General features: G+C 37.3%; 3 protein-coding genes, 1 non-coding gene and 1 pseudogene across 5 annotated transcripts; 1 reads left to right on the forward strand and 4 right to left on the reverse strand.

The window, feature by feature from the left end:
• Nucleotides 1–58: 58 nt before the first annotated feature.
• Nucleotides 59–1,527, forward strand: LOC141831071 (phytolongin Phyl1.1-like). The gene is made up of 2 exons (XM_074718511.1): nucleotides 59–149; nucleotides 277–1,527. Exon 2 carries the CDS (start codon nucleotides 530–532, stop codon nucleotides 1,217–1,219), a length of 690 nt encoding a protein of 229 aa, XP_074574612.1. The 5' UTR covers nucleotides 59–149; nucleotides 277–529; the 3' UTR covers nucleotides 1,220–1,527.
• A 280-nt stretch (nucleotides 1,528–1,807) lies between these two features.
• On the reverse strand, nucleotides 1,808–1,881 carry TRNAT-AGU (transfer RNA threonine (anticodon AGU)). Its single transcript has one exon. It is a non-coding gene; the product is annotated as a tRNA-Thr (tRNA).
• A 411-nt stretch (nucleotides 1,882–2,292) lies between these two features.
• LOC141830833 (protease Do-like 10, mitochondrial) lies at nucleotides 2,293–8,451 on the reverse strand. The gene is made up of 8 exons (XM_074718275.1): nucleotides 8,094–8,451; nucleotides 6,845–7,090; nucleotides 6,196–6,391; nucleotides 3,705–3,964; nucleotides 3,419–3,546; nucleotides 3,011–3,214; nucleotides 2,862–2,912; nucleotides 2,293–2,785 (listed from the first exon to the last, which is right to left on the reverse strand). The coding sequence occupies exons 1-8, from the start codon at nucleotides 8,449–8,451 to the stop codon at nucleotides 2,540–2,542; spliced, it is 1,689 nt and encodes a 562-aa protein (XP_074574376.1). The 3' UTR covers nucleotides 2,293–2,539.
• Nucleotides 8,452–9,961: 1,510 nt separating this feature from the next.
• Nucleotides 9,962–12,115, reverse strand: LOC141830911 (RHOMBOID-like protein 13). 2 transcript variants are annotated; one of them, XM_074718357.1, is made up of 2 exons: nucleotides 11,938–12,115; nucleotides 9,962–11,395 (listed from the first exon to the last, which is right to left on the reverse strand). In XM_074718357.1, exon 2 carries the CDS (start codon nucleotides 11,222–11,224, stop codon nucleotides 10,409–10,411), a length of 816 nt encoding a protein of 271 aa, XP_074574458.1. In that variant the 5' UTR covers nucleotides 11,225–11,395; nucleotides 11,938–12,115; the 3' UTR covers nucleotides 9,962–10,408. The 2 variants fall into 2 exon arrangements, with proteins under 2 accessions (XP_074574458.1, XP_074574459.1); XM_074718358.1 differs by lacking the exon at nucleotides 11,938–12,115 and adding an exon at nucleotides 11,682–11,733.
• Nucleotides 12,116–13,627: 1,512 nt separating this feature from the next.
• Nucleotides 13,628–14,626, reverse strand: LOC141830553 (eukaryotic translation initiation factor 4B2-like; annotated as a pseudogene).
• Nucleotides 14,627–15,394: the final 768 nt, after the last annotated feature.

Here is a 15,394-nt window from a genome sequence, read left to right on the forward strand (position 1 = left end):
TGGATTTGCAATCGCCTATAGAAGAGATCCACGCGGAGGAGAAGTCGCCGTCGAGGTCTTGGAAATGGCGCGAGGAGGCGGGCGTTTTGTTGGTTGATGCGAGCGAAGTTGACTCCGATCGCCGGTTTCTGCTTCCGATCGACCTCCTGGTACGCTCCCGTTCTCCCCTCTTTCTTCAAAATCGCGATTTGAGCAGCGCGTCGATTAGATTTGCGTCTTCGTCGTCATCGTTTGATTTTGATCGAACAAGTCCGAATGGTCCTCCTTTGTCTGCAGTTTTTCTCCCCGATTTTGCGTGTTCGACGGCGAGGGATTCCGGATCTGGAGGGTAAGGTGTTAAAAACCCTAGCTCGAGATCGGCAACAGATTCTGAGCCGAAACCCTAGAACCAGGACTTGAATTTGGGGATGGATTCACCCAAGTTGTCATTCCTGATCTTCTAAGCGGAAAGCGCAGGCCTTTGATGAATTTGAGGCGCTCCCGATCAATTCACAGTTCGTTATAGGTGGAGATCGGAGGTCGATCGCCGATGAGTCCTCCGGTCATCAGCACAGTCTACTGCTGCGTCGCCAAAGGCACAAAGGTGATCTATTTCTACAACAGCGCCGACCAGGAGCTCGAGGCTCTCGCCTTCGAGTGCCTTGAAAAAGCCCCTGATTTCCATCACTGGTACTTCCACACCATCGGCGTCAGGACCTTCGGCTTCTTAATGGCGGACGGCTACACTTACTTTGCGATCATCGATCGGAGTGTGGGGAGTTTGGCCGTCCTCGCGCTCCTGGAGAACATAAGGGAGGCCTTCAGGAAGTGCCCCCGGAGAGACCTCCATGATGAGTTGGTTTCAGTCATCAAGCATTTAGTCTCCTCGCTCGAATACGCGCCTCATTCTTCGTTTCCGATCCACAATAACTTTGAGGGGAGCAATGCTTCGCCGTCGACGAACCAGCCTTTGCTCAAGGACAATAAGCATCAAAACGATGGAAGAACAATGAGTGAAAGAACAGCCAAGGAAGACGATATGCTGATGATTGATATGCCAATGCAGCAAGCAGGGGTTGTGCCGTCGCAGGCGAATTCGAGCTCGAGCAGGCCGATGATCGGATACAAACTGTGGCGGAGACATGTGAAGCTTATCGTCTCCGCGGACATCATCCTTTGCTTGGTCTTGTTCTCAATCTGGTTGGCAGTGTGCAATGGCTTTCATTGTGTTTCCAAGTGATGAGAAAGGACAAGCTTTGGTGAATTCTGCATTGGACAAGCTTCATGTGAAGAACAAGATTGCAAAGCTCAAAAGAGAAGAGACAAAGAGAGAGATAGAGAGAAGGCATGAAGATGATCTTCCATGTACATGTATATATATATATATATACACACATCTTGTGAATGTTCTTGTATTCTTTGTTTGTTTGTCTCCTTAGTTTGTTTGTGTTGTACACTTTTTGATACAAATTCAAGTTGTATGTTTCATTCTGCATCAAAAAGTGTTTTTGTTGCAGAAAATTGTGACTGTTATTCTGTTTTTGTTGTTCAATTTAGTACATGAAAGATATTTATATAACAAAAAAGCAGTGTTGTTGAAGTTATTGGAATGTTATAAGAATGTGATTTTGTCTATTCCTGTTGTTTTGTAGAACTCTGAGACATTTGTGAAGATATTTTATGTTTGCTTTAGTAGAAATGTTGATACAAGCAATAAATAATACAATATTAATCCAGATAAATTAATCATTTAGTTGCATTTGGATAGTCTAATTGTGTGTTAATTATATTTATTTAAGATAAAAAAAGCATTTGTGGTAATAATAATTGCTTTCACTGAGAGTTGAACTCAGGACCTCCCGCTTACTAAACGGGTGCTCTAACCAACTGAGCTATGAAAGCAATTGTTTAATAAATTACTATTTAACATCAAATTTAAAAAAACATCATATATATATCATTAAAATTTTTATTTATAATTATTATTGCAACGATTTACCATATAAAAACTTACTTTAAGATTGTAACGAAATAATAGGGAAATATATTACTCAAAATTCAATAGATAACTTTTATTTTATTCGAATTTAATTTACATGCTTCTTCAATTTTATTTAGCTATTAAAAAACAATATCAAAATAAATCAGTTTGTCTGATTTAGCTTCAACTCAATAAAAAATAATTGAGACAAATAAACAATAGAACAATTATTTCGATAATAATACCATCTTTAAAAATAATCACAAAGGAAATCATTCACTCTCAGAATTGAGTGCTAATTAGAAGAACAGAGAAAAATAAGTTAGAACAAATTAAAATCAATTGCATACAGGCATTAATTCGCCATCTAAACTAATTAAAACAGATTATTCAACGTCTACATATCACTAATAATAATAATAAATAATCTAATATTAATCCCATTTTTAGACTTCCCTCAACCTTAGTTTCTTTCTTTCCCTGCTAAGAAACATGCTCTTTTAAGGGAATCTTTCTTTCTACTTCAGTGTTTGAATGGTAATGCCTTCAAAATTCTAAAGAAGATGTAAACAATGATGATCACCTTGACGATGCCGCCGCGGTTTCACCGTTGGTTTCTTGCTCGTCGACTAGATCACTTGACACAGCTGAAGGTATTCTATGGCGCTTCAGAATTCTCGGTGTAGCAAGCCGTGCGTTGTTGTAGTTAAAAATGATAACTTTCTCTTCATCTAAATCGAGTCGTAGGCTTTCCTCGGAGCAACCTTCCACCAGGTCATGCAAATGCTTTAGGTTCTCAACTTCGACACCGTTTACTTTCTTCACCTGATGGTTATGTGCATTCAGGATTCCGGCATTCGAGATCACGAGAACAAAAAACTTTCAATTGTCAAGCACATACCTTCAATTCCGCAAACCGTTCGTATCCTGTATTGACATCATCCATCAAAACCTGAAGCAAACAAAGAGATATTTAGGTTCATATAGTTGTAGACTTGGTAGTTGGTAATTTGGGTTTCAAGGATTGGAAACAGAGAATGTTGAGTATACCTGAGAAAGGATGACAAGTTCTTCACCTGCCTTTCGGGGCAATTCACGCAATGCTAGTTCGCACAACCGGCGCGGTGAAGTGTTGTACCATTCCGCCCCATACTCATGGAGGTAGGGTTGGGTCAATGGAATAAAAACCAGACCAGCAAATATGTAGTAGCTTGGAAGTTTATCAAACTGATGGACTGGAACTAAAGGTTGTAACTGCGAATAATAACATTAGGATGCATTAATAAGATTCAGCTTTGGGCAAGATAAACTTGCTCGGCTGCACAAGAGTTTCTAAGTTTCTTTCCAGCATTTGATTCATGATAGAGAAGAGAAAAATGTCCTAGAACTGTAGAATCAATGAAGTAATCGCAAAATACAAACACATAAAACTGCAATGGAAATTAGCAATGAACTTACTGGTTGAAGAGAAACATTGAGCTGATGCTCTGTCCCATCTCTCAATACATGGAGAAGAGCTGTTTCCCCTGGTTTCTTCATAGACACAAGGTGATCAAAAAGTATTCTCTCTCTGTTTCGAAATGGTACTGCACAAAACAAAATTCCATGGTTCACTGCAAGGATACAAATCACGCTACCTAACTACAAATAGCATGCTCTATGCAGAGATTTTTTTAAGGTAGAAAATTAGGATGACGAAAGAACCTGTGTGTTTTCAATGAGATAGGGGAGGGATTCAACCTACCACTTCCATCACTTGCAATGGGCACTCCATCAAATTTAAGGATGACATCATCTTTCTTCAACACTGTATGAGCATGTGACAGAGGATTGATTTTATTAACAAGAACACCAGTCAAATCTTGCTTTATGCCGAAGTAACTCTGAAGATAACAATTTTCTGTAGGTTGGCATGATACTCCAAGAGAGCAAAATCCCACATATTCACCCTTCTCTTCCACTCCAGAAATGAAGTGTTTGATAATTGGAACAGGAATAATGTACCTATAAAAGACATATCATTTCTACATGTGCAAGTATTCCATGATACAATATAAAAGTAATAACATACAGACTGTTTGATTAGCCCTTATTAATTTATAAATGTGGAAAAATGAAATGTACTATTTAAAAAAAAAGAATAGAATGAAGAGTCTGAATAAATGCAATTTAGACTATGCGAATCTAAATTCCATTTCACAATGATATACTTTGGGTTACTTATGTTAGTGGACAAATTACAATACCTTCTTTACCAATTTAGCATATCTAATAATGTCATCTGAGAAATAAGGCAACTTTGAAGTTTAAATATTCCTTGCAGCAGATAAATCGAAAGCTAAGTTATGTATAATAGTTCTCTTATCAGTATCAGAAATCTTCTTCTCCAGTCTCCTCTCTACTTCTTCAAGGGCTGTAGAGAAAAATTCTCTGCCTCAATGGATTGAATCTGATACGGTGAAGACGTAGAGGGATCACGTGACTGCTGTGTAGCCATCAAATGATCTTAAAGGAAGAAGTAAAATTATTAAAATCAAAGGTGAGTCAAGTAGAGCCTAAGGATAGTTAAATAATAATCTCAGGTTTTAATTACTACTCGGCTTCCAATGCCGAATTCATCTTAAGCTAGGACTCCCGGCCTAAGTTAATTACTCGGCCTCGTGACATGGACCTTATCCAGACCTCAGGTCCCGATCTCGGACCTCCACCTAAGTTAACTACTCAGCCTTGCGACACGGACCTCATCCTGGCCTTAGGTCCCGATCTCGGGCCCCGACCTAAGTTAGCTACTCAGCCTCGTGGAATGGACCTCATCCAGACCTCAAGTCCCGATCTTAGGCCCCGACCTAAGTTAACTACTCGGTCTCAAGGCATGGACCTCATCCTGACCTCAGGTCCCGATCTCGGGCCCCGACCTAAGTTAACTACTCGATCTTGAGACATGGACCTCACCTCGACCTCGGCCTCTGACGCAAGGCAATTACCCAACCTCGAGTGCCGATTTTGCCTCCGCGCTCGAGTCTCGACCTTGAATTCCTATATTGATCTTAGGCTAAGAACAGGGAATTAGTCTACCGGTAGAATCAAGAAATATCAAGACCGTGTCTTCCAAACCGAAGAAATATCCCGCAAGACATGGGCGAATAGAGCAGGTATGTTGGAATAAAAACACACGTGTCGGAATCTTTTCAAAATTAGAATGCACAATTCGAAACGCTTCTCAAGATAACAATCCTATAAAAGGTTGCCCATACCTATGGGCACAGTATGCACACATCAACCTTAATTTTTCCAAGTCATTAAACTTTTTCCTCACGCAAAATCCTAACTTGAGCATCGGAGTGACTTACCGAAATCTAGCCCCGGTGCCATTCTAACTTTTTTTTTGACGGCTTTTCAGGTCTCTTTAGCTCTTCGAACGACTATCTTTAAGGAGCGTGCACGTCAACAATTCGTTGGCCAGTGGCTTGATGATCCATGGTATTTTGGCCAGAACAGAATCTATGCAAGTACATTAAGTCATCAATTTTTTCCAACGAGTTGAACAGATCTTAGAAGGTCCAATCCTTACTACTTACAAAATGTAGTGCATAATCACATACATAAGATAATGCATACACAAGAGTCGAGAACTTGAGATATGAGCCATTTTTTCCCTTAATTCCCAGTGGTTCCTACCATTCTACACCGAAAAAAAATGTTTTCACACCTTCATCAGTTTGTGAAAAACATATGATATGCAAACCAATAGTCAAGTAAGAGTACAATGAAAGACAAAGTAAACAACCTAAATAATTATGCTATGGAATTAAATACTTAACAGAAAATGCAGAAACATCGAAGAGGAGAATGTAGAGTCTCGTGTGAGCATTGTTCTTTTTAAATTAGAAGAGTTAACAATTTGATTAAAAGGTAAAAGTGAAGAGGAAGATCAAAGAAAATATTTAATCAATTAGCCAATGCAATAAAAAGTTAAGTAATTTGAATATTACTAGTATAAACTAATCACGTAGCCAATACCGATAGCAAGGACAAACATATTAGATAGTGATGGTAGGGATGATCAAAAACATTGTCATCTCCACAAACATGCAGCAAGGCAAGTTATGAACACAAATGCATACCCATAATAGTCTCCAACAATGCCAGATTATTTTGTATAGACTAAAAAATTGTGCCTGAAAAATAATCTGATATCAAGAAATAAGGGGAAAATAAAAACTTATATAACTCACCCAATATTTTCTGCACCCGAAAGGTTCTGAAAAGCAACTCCAGCAACTTTGTCACCCATAATTGCAGGTCCTCCACTGTTTCCTGGGTTAATAGCTGCATCAATTTGTATGGCCATTAGCTGGGTAGCACCATGAACATATTGTGTTGGTTCCACTCTAGATACCACGCCTTTGGTAACAGAAATGTTGTCTCCACCTGTACTTGAAATGATGCTTTGAATTAGATGCATGGTGAAAGGATAATAGCATTGTTTCAACAGTCACGCAACGAGCTCCTTGCATCCAAATATCACAGATAATCAAATGTTTAATATTTCATGCCCATTGTTCAAGCTTCTTTGCCTACTCAAAAAATAGGAGCAAGATCAAAGGCAGAGGGGAAGTTTAATATTTCAGGAGCAAAATTTGTGGCTCCAAGATCCAAAGAAAGCCAAAAAATAATGGCCTTTACATAAATCTTCTTGTTCAGCTACTGTATTAAGACAATTTAGTCAGCTAGTAAAGCAAAGGAGAGATACTACAACAAAACATTATTCTATTAGAAACTACAGAGGAAAAAAATATAACAGGTGCAAGATTAAAAATAAAATGCATATTAAGAACAAAACTGGCAAGTGATCAAACCATCCTTCAAAGTTAGCATACAGACCTTGAGGGTAACCAACCACAGCAACTTCTTCTTGTATATAAGGAATGTCACCCAGCTGCAGAAAAATCATACCATCCCAAAATTCCTCATTTTCCACAATGAGAAGAGCTAAATCACATTCATGACCGATAGCTTGAACTTCTGCCTTGTACTTGGTTGGTGAACCATGCTTTCTTACCAGCACATATGTGTGATCAGCAACTACATGAGCATTAGTTACAATTCGCCGCCCAGGAATCACAAATCCTGTATGACATCAGACAGAACAAAGAGATCAGGGTGGTTTGTAAATGAAAACCTGTATATGCAGCTCAACATATGCAAACGAAATTTCTAAAATACTTTTGAGTCAATGGACAAATTTCATTAGCTGACTCCTAGAAGAAGGTGTAGGTATAACCAAAATTAGCGTGTAGCATGCTGAATATATAAGGTGAAAGTATGTGCAGCACTTGACAATTTTTTTTTCAAAAACTGCCGTTTAATAACATCAAATTATAAAAGTTTTTATTTTTTTTCTAGAACTTTTTTTGCAAATTAAACTTTGATCAGGTTATTAAGTATAAAGTACTCAATCAACCATAATTCATGTTAATCAAAGGTTGTCATCAAGTTCCTCTACAAAGTGGAAACTGCTTTTTTTTCCAGTAAACAAGCAGAATGCCAGAAATTACTTATGGCCCCATTCCACCTAATGACCTAGACACCATTATGTTTTCTCTTCCACCACCCACTCACTAAATATTGGAAAATATATTTTTTGTTAAAGGGCAGCCCAGTTCACGAGGCTCCTGCCAATGTGGGGAAAATGTTTTTTTGTTAAATAAAAAAAATGTTAAACAATCAGAATTTCCATGGTCATTCAATTTACCTTAAGTATCTTATTATCAAAACATGTACATGGAATTCTCTTCTTGATAGTGTATTACTATGATTCCAACAAGTAAACCTAACAAATTACTTAACTTTGAAACTACCTTCACTTGTCAATACCATATTGACGAATCTTCAAATTTTGTTATTTAAACATTTGCATATGTCAAAGCTCAGATGCTTACAGTCAATATTTATCATAAAAATTGAAAAATATCTTAATTGATTCAATGGAGAAATACAATTGATATAGCCAGCCCCAAAATAGTTACAAGCGTGATGATAATGATCATGACAAACAAACGGGACAGGAATTTTGATGTCACTGACTAAAATATGCAGAGGAAAACTGAAAATGGGGAATTTTTGAACTCACCAGAACCGAAGATCTCCCTCTGCACCTTCCTCTGCCACGGCATAAAATAATTGGGGCTGCTGGACACAGTGAACACCTTCACGACCGAATCGAGCGCGAGCTGGATCGCCTTGTACGCGTCGGTGTGTCGGTATCCCACCGCATCTCCATCGTTTTCCGACGCAGTAGGAGAATCCCCGCCGATGACACCATTGAAGGGGGCGGGGGTGGAGAAGGCAGCGGAGGAGGCGGGGAAGCGCGAAAACGGGAGAAACGGATCAGAAGGAGCTCGGAGGAGGGGAGTGGACGGGCGAAGGGTGAAGGGGCGGCTGCGGAGAGGGCGGCGGAGGGAAGAGAGGCGGCGGAGGGAGGAGAGCATAGTGGCATCCAAGCGACAGTGACTCGTTGGACGAAGCCAAGGGAGCGTTGAAACCCTTATCGGATCGGATCTTTTTCCTCGATGCGCGATAACTAATCGGGTAGGACCTCAAAATCCGACAGAAAAAAGATAATAAAATTGAAATATACAGTCAAATTTTTATTATGAAAATTGCTATAATAGTGTGGATGAATTTTTTTTATGAAAAATTAAAATAAAATTTTTTTTTAGCACCTTTTATTTTTTGAATTATAAAATGACGTTCCATTTTATAATTCCATTTTTAATTTTTTTTTATCAAAAGAACTTATTATCCTATGAATAATTACTTCCCATTGTACTATATCTAAAATTATCTCTTACTTAAATCTTAAATAGTAATTATAAAATTATAATTGTTATGATTATAAATATTAGAGAAATTATAACATACTATAATATTTATCTCAGGTTGAATCAGGAGATGCACAAATATATTAAATCGAAACTTGTTCAAAGTTTTATATTTTTTCTCAAATGTAATCCATAATAACCTAGGGTTGTAAACAAACTAAGCCGCACTAAATTTTATAGTGTTCAAATTTATTTGATAAGTTAATTAAGCCAAAACAAGCCTAGAATGAATCAAACTTTTGAAATAATTATTCAATTTTATATTTATTTCTTGTTTACGAGCTTAAGCTTCATTTGAGTTTGATTCATTTAAATATTATTGAGCTTTCTCTCAATTCAAATTTGTTTGATTATTTAAAATTTTTACATTTAAACTTGTTTGATTGGTTATTGAGTTTAATAATGCAAATTTATTTATTTATTAAAATTTTTTTATTTAGTATGTTGATAAAAGTTGTATTGATGAACATGATTTATAAATATTTTTCACGAATATTATTCACAAATGATGTTCATGAATATTAACGAATTGAATACATATGTGTTCAAGTTTATTTATTTAATTAATTTTATGTGTATTAAACGAATATAAATAAGTTCTACCAAGTCGAACATTAAATTTGTTCACGAATATTTAATTCATTTACAATCCTAAACGACCCAGCCTTATTTCAAAAAAATATCATTTTAAAATTTTTCGAAGGCTCCGAAGAATTTTAATTCTCTATATTTAAGATTAATTTTTATATTATAGTAATTATAACTTTGTAACTCTTACAATAATTATAGTAGTTATGAAATCGTAACTGTAACTACTACAACATATGTACAACAGCTAAGTTATAATAGCTATAGTTTCATAATTGTTATAACGCTTTCGATCGATTTAAAATTTAGACGAGAAGTATAAATGAGATAATAATGAAAATAATATTAAAAGATAATTATATTATTTTATTTGAGAGCAGAGTACCTTTTTCATAAAAAAATCAAAATAAAATATCTCTTTAATAATTTTTAAAAAAATTAACATCTTCTTTATTTTTGCCTTACTAATTTTAACTGAAACTACTATAAATAATTAGAAGATCTTCTAAAATTGTCTACATAGAGTATATGAACCTAGAGCTCAGGACTGGTCCGGCAGAGTGCCTTCATCGGATTGTTCTCCGGCGAGAATGCCGGCGAACAAGTAGTCAGTGTCGTGCACGAGTAACTGGATTTGTTGTTTCTTTTTCGGCTCCCTGGTCTGAATGCTGACTAACAGAAGTAATGCATTAGACAAATTGAGTCTTCACTTTCCTCTTGTGGGAAGACATACAGATCTAGATTTCAAGAAAGAAATTTTACAGAGAAATTTACCCAAAATATACACAACTCCGACATTGAATGATGAAATGGATCGACCTTAACAAGTCTTCCGGTCGAAATTCACTAGCATTCCGATAAGACAATCACTTATCGCAAGAATATCAATGAAAACAATTCTATGCTTCCTCTTAGACATTTATGCAAGTAGCAATTGCTATGTGATGATCAATCATCTTGTAGTAACAACTATGACTTACACGAGTTCCGCACCTCTGCTAGGTATAACATTCATCTGCAACGTACGGCCGTTACCCGAAGGAAAACCGATGGCAGGGAGTGAAGAAGAATCGGCTATAGGTTCAATCCCGATGAATGAAAGATCAAGAGTCTCTGTGCGCTTTAGGCTCAGAGCCAACAGAAGTACAAGCCAACCAAGCAATGAAACAGTCCAGTAATTGTTCATGCCATGAATCAACCCCCAGGCTATTGAGTAGCCGACGATAATACCTGACAAATGGCCTATGAAACTTGCCTGCGGTACAATTATGGATGTGAAGATCAGCGATTCAAAGGGCGCAAAGCTGATCGGCAAAGAGAGAACTCCAAATAGATTCAGACTTGAGGATGGCTGCTTCACTGCGAGGATTGTCATCCATCCAAATACAACACATGAATAACCAACGGCTGTAACTCTTCGGAAATGATCCAACTTGAATTTCTGAATCAGGAGATGGTAAGTCCACAAAACCAGCAATCCCGACACGAGTATCAGAACGAGAGTGTACCGGAGATAGAACCCGATCCCGAGTCCCAAATGACCCAACTGCTCTACCACTCCTAGGCTCCAAAGTGCACTCATGTTGAAAACCAAATGCACCACACTGATGTGGGAGAATGCAGAGGTAACAATCCTCCAATACTGCCCTTCGATTGCTGTTTCGTAGCTCAACCCCACGTTCGCGTATCCAATGTTCTTCTTCTGAATGTAGAACCAAATAGCGGAGCACAGAGTGATGACACAACTAGTCGCAGGTTTCTCCAATATTTCGAATATCAGCGGTTTTCCCATCTCTCTCTATCAGCAACTCAAAGATATATGAACAAGGGCTTGGAGAAAAGAGTCCCCAAGAACTCAGAATCTATATCACAATTCTCCTTCTGCACCTTTCTTCTGCCAAGGAACAATAAAACAGTGTTCAACCAGAATTGATTGATTCGATGTGTTGAAGAAATCCAGTGCCTGATAAGGAAGAAAGAAAAGAATTTGATATTAGTCACTAGCTACGCAAGAGTCTAGATCAAAAAGGAGAAGGATCACACAAGCCAAATATCATCTACCAATCCAAGAACCTATCTTTCTAAAAAGTTGCATCAAAATGAGATCGAAGCGATCATTCAATAGGGGAATCGCAACCGCAACAACAGCAAAGATGAGCAAGATCGAAATCTAGTGGTTTGTGTTAGTGAAGGACCTATCTTTCTAAAAAATTGCATCAAAATGAGACATTTAACACCACAATCAGTACCGAAGCGAGCATTCAATAGGGAATCGCAACGACCACAACAGCAGCAAAGATGAGCAAGATCGAAATCTAGGAGGGGGGTTGTGCTAGTGAAAAAAAAAAAAAAAGAGAAGAAGCTCGGAGCGGCTTTGGCGATCACGATTCTCTCGCCAGATCTGTGCTTATACTCGATGCTTCCCGAATCCTCTCGACTGTACGCGACTGTGAACGCGAACCAAATCCATCTACTTTACAGGAAAAAGAAACAGCAGAGGGGCACCTTTCCGCAGCAGAGGAAACGAATCCAGCAGTGGAATACCCTGCGAGAAGGGGTTGAAATTGAATCGAAGCAGCCCTTTCTCTCTGGAACACTCTTCTATCTCGCCTGCTTTTCCACTCTTCGATCCGATTTCTATTTTGTCTCCGTTTTGATCGGTTCGGGCACCTACGGCAGAATTCTAGGGTTCGTGACGCGTGTGGGAAAAATCTACACAAACAAAACAAAATTAAAATTAAAATTAAAATACGCGAACGAAAAAACGCGTATATATATATATATATATAAGAATTTAAGGTAAAAGAATTATTATAAATGTTTTGTTAAAATAGTTATTTAAAACATTCTATTTTTATTATATTATTGAATATATTTTGGATTTTTATTTTTTTACATTTTACTTAAAAACTTAATTGATATTTTGAAATATGTAGATGATAAAAAATACATTCTTACATAAAGAAAAAATAAAATATAAATTAATTCAAGATAATTCAATACAGCACTCCGTACCTTTTTAATGGACTTACTCAATAACATATATAGAAATAAAATATTTTAAATGAAAATATCATAATTTAATAGAAACTATAATTATTTTTTCTAAATAAAAATATTAATGCTTAAATAACAAATAAATCATATCTCACCGACACTTTATTTTTTAAATTTATTTCCTTTTATTATTGAAATGTAATTTAAAATTCTCTTTAATTTTTTAATTATTATCTATTATATAATTTATTTCCTTCTTTATTAATGGTTCTAAATATATATATATATAGTCTTGATATACTGTGTGTTTGTATGTGCGTTCAATGTTTGCGACAGAAAATTTTGAACATCTAGATCACTTCTGGTGCTCGAAATAGGAATGGTATAATTTTCTAAGGATGATTGATCAGGAACAAGAACATACTTCAGTAAAAGATGAAATCCGTCACCTCAGCAGCTCAACACAATCGGCTCCACGATCATTTGTGAAAAGATAAATCGAAAAACTACAGTTAGAATAAGAACATAGGATCAACAAGAATTTGCTTATGCATTGAAGTAAGAAAACACGTACAATTTCATTATTCCATCATTCGTTTTAGATCACATGGCATAACCAATAAAAGAAAATGGAGTTCTTAAAGGCCAAAACCAGGGTATTAGAATCAGACAACACTAATGAAAATTTTAAATTGTTTCACAAAGTTTCTTTAGTTTTTTCCCCCGGCACATTCACCAACTTTTTTGTTATTTCCCATTGATCATTTGTAAATAGTATGAGTAAGCATCATCACTCAATCATGTTGAAGAAACATTTTGAAGAAAGCACCATATCCAAAGAAGTGAATTGAAGTAACTAATTTCATTCAAGGGTGCATAAGCAACATCAATCATGTTCAATTTGTATTAATGTAGCTATTAAAATTTCTAGGTGAAACTAACATTTCAGTAATTTTTTTTTTTAAAAGATGAAATTTGTCACCACAGTGGTGTCACACGATCGGTCCCATGATCATCTGTGAGGAGGTAAATCGAAAAACTACAGTTGACTACGACGGAGGAGGACATTGCCTCGCTTTGTTGAGATTTGACTCTTGTCCATTTTAGTAACTCTGCTTCGTCGTAACTAATTCAACTATGCCCTCAAGTGAAACTAACATGTTCAAATACAAATTGCAGGCCTAAATGCAATATGAACTCAAGAAATTTTAACTTTTAGAAATGAAATTTTTATACCTTCAACCTTACGATGCTCCAAGTCAAGCTCAACTTTCCTCAAATCTTTGCCTTTTTCTTCCAAGAAGACTTCACATTGCCAAAAGGGTTCACTCTAGGCCTAGGTTTAGTGACCACCTCCTCTAAGCTCATACTCTCCTGCTTGCTTGACTGTGAACTGGCCTGCTGTTGTTCTTCATCTCATTCTCAGACTCCATCTGCTTCCAATCCACCCCATCCCTCTTCTTTGGAGGATTCAACACGAGCTTCCGCCTCCATTGTTCGATCGACATCGATCCTTCTCTGTCCCTCCGATCCCCCATTGATTGGAATCCGATGAGGCACGAGGATCCCTAGACTCTGATCCAAAGCTTGAAGATTTGGAATTAAGGGAGAGGCTTCTTTGCGGCAGACCAGTTACCCACCCCGTCGACCATTGATGAACTTCCATCGCCAAAACCATACGGATCTCGGCGACCACCATCACCTCACCCCGCTGAGGAACAAACGCCTTCTTTCCAGCTTCCCAACTATCGACCTCGTCGGCTCTCGATGGCAGGTCCCATTCTCTATCTCAGGTCCCATTCTCTATCTCTAGGAAGCGGACCACTCGGTCGATCGTCGAAACCATTGTAGCCCCTCCGCCCTCCACCAAGCGAGCCGTTACTCTCGATGTCGCCGAACGTCCGGAATACGCCGCCGAGGCGGCCGTGCCGATCTCATCCTGGGATCGCTCCCTTGGCCCGGTAGGTAGGCGGAGCATCTCGTCGGTGGTAACTCCCGTAGACGGGGTGGCAACGAACTGAGCCAAGGGGACTGCCGCCATCTTTTTTTTTTTCCTATGCTTAGAGGAGGCAGACGCTGCCAACGACTCCAAGCTCTGCGGAAGATTGCCTACGGTCGCCTCGCGCTCACGCTCCTCCGCCTCCTCTCGCTCGGCGTCGAGCGCCCAGGCGCCGACGCCGCCCCACGGCTTGGACATGATTCTGGCTATCGGATCGAGATCGATTTTCGAGTTCCGATCGGAAGCGAAGGAAGGTGAGTTATCGTGCGCCGGAAAAGGGGAACGGAACGGCGGCGGGGCTGTAAAACGCCGAGAGCGAAGAGAAAGGGAGGCGATTTGGGGAATGCAAGCGATTGCCTTCTGCTATTTATAATATTTTTTTTCGAAATAAATAAATAAATAATAATATATATTCGTCTAAAAATCGAAAATATAAATTGCGATCTTATTTATGAGTAAATCTTTTCACCTAAATTCAAACTATTTTTTTGGAATTAATTAATTAATTAGCTAATTTTTAAATATGCATTTGTCTATCGAAGGAATGAAATAATAAAATTAATAATCACCTATTTTTTTATAATTAAAAAATAAAAAAACACATCTTATTTTTTTAAAAATAGCAAGGAATAAATACTTTTATAAATCATTCCTAAAAATCAAAATAAATTTTTTAATTTTATCATTTTTTTATTTTTAAACACCATCTAAATTAAATTGAGCTGCTATATGTTTGATATAGTACATATTTTAACAATTGCATGCGACTAAATTTTAGCATTTACTTTAGATTCTAAATCTATTTTATAAATTTATTAATTAGGGTTAATTTGATTTTAATTCTGGCAATACTTTATATTTATCTATTTTTACTTGAGAATAAATAAATTGTTGAATTAAAGGTTATATTTTTGGTATACTATTTTTCAAATTAAATTATACTACACATATTATTAGTTTGAAAAT

Source organism: Curcuma longa, chromosome 6, assembly GCF_044706935.1.
Source record: "Curcuma longa cultivar G26 ecotype Majalengka, Jawa Barat chromosome 6, ITB_CL_G26_1.1, whole genome shotgun sequence".
Lineage (NCBI taxonomy): Eukaryota > Viridiplantae > Streptophyta > Magnoliopsida > Zingiberales > Zingiberaceae > Curcuma > Curcuma longa.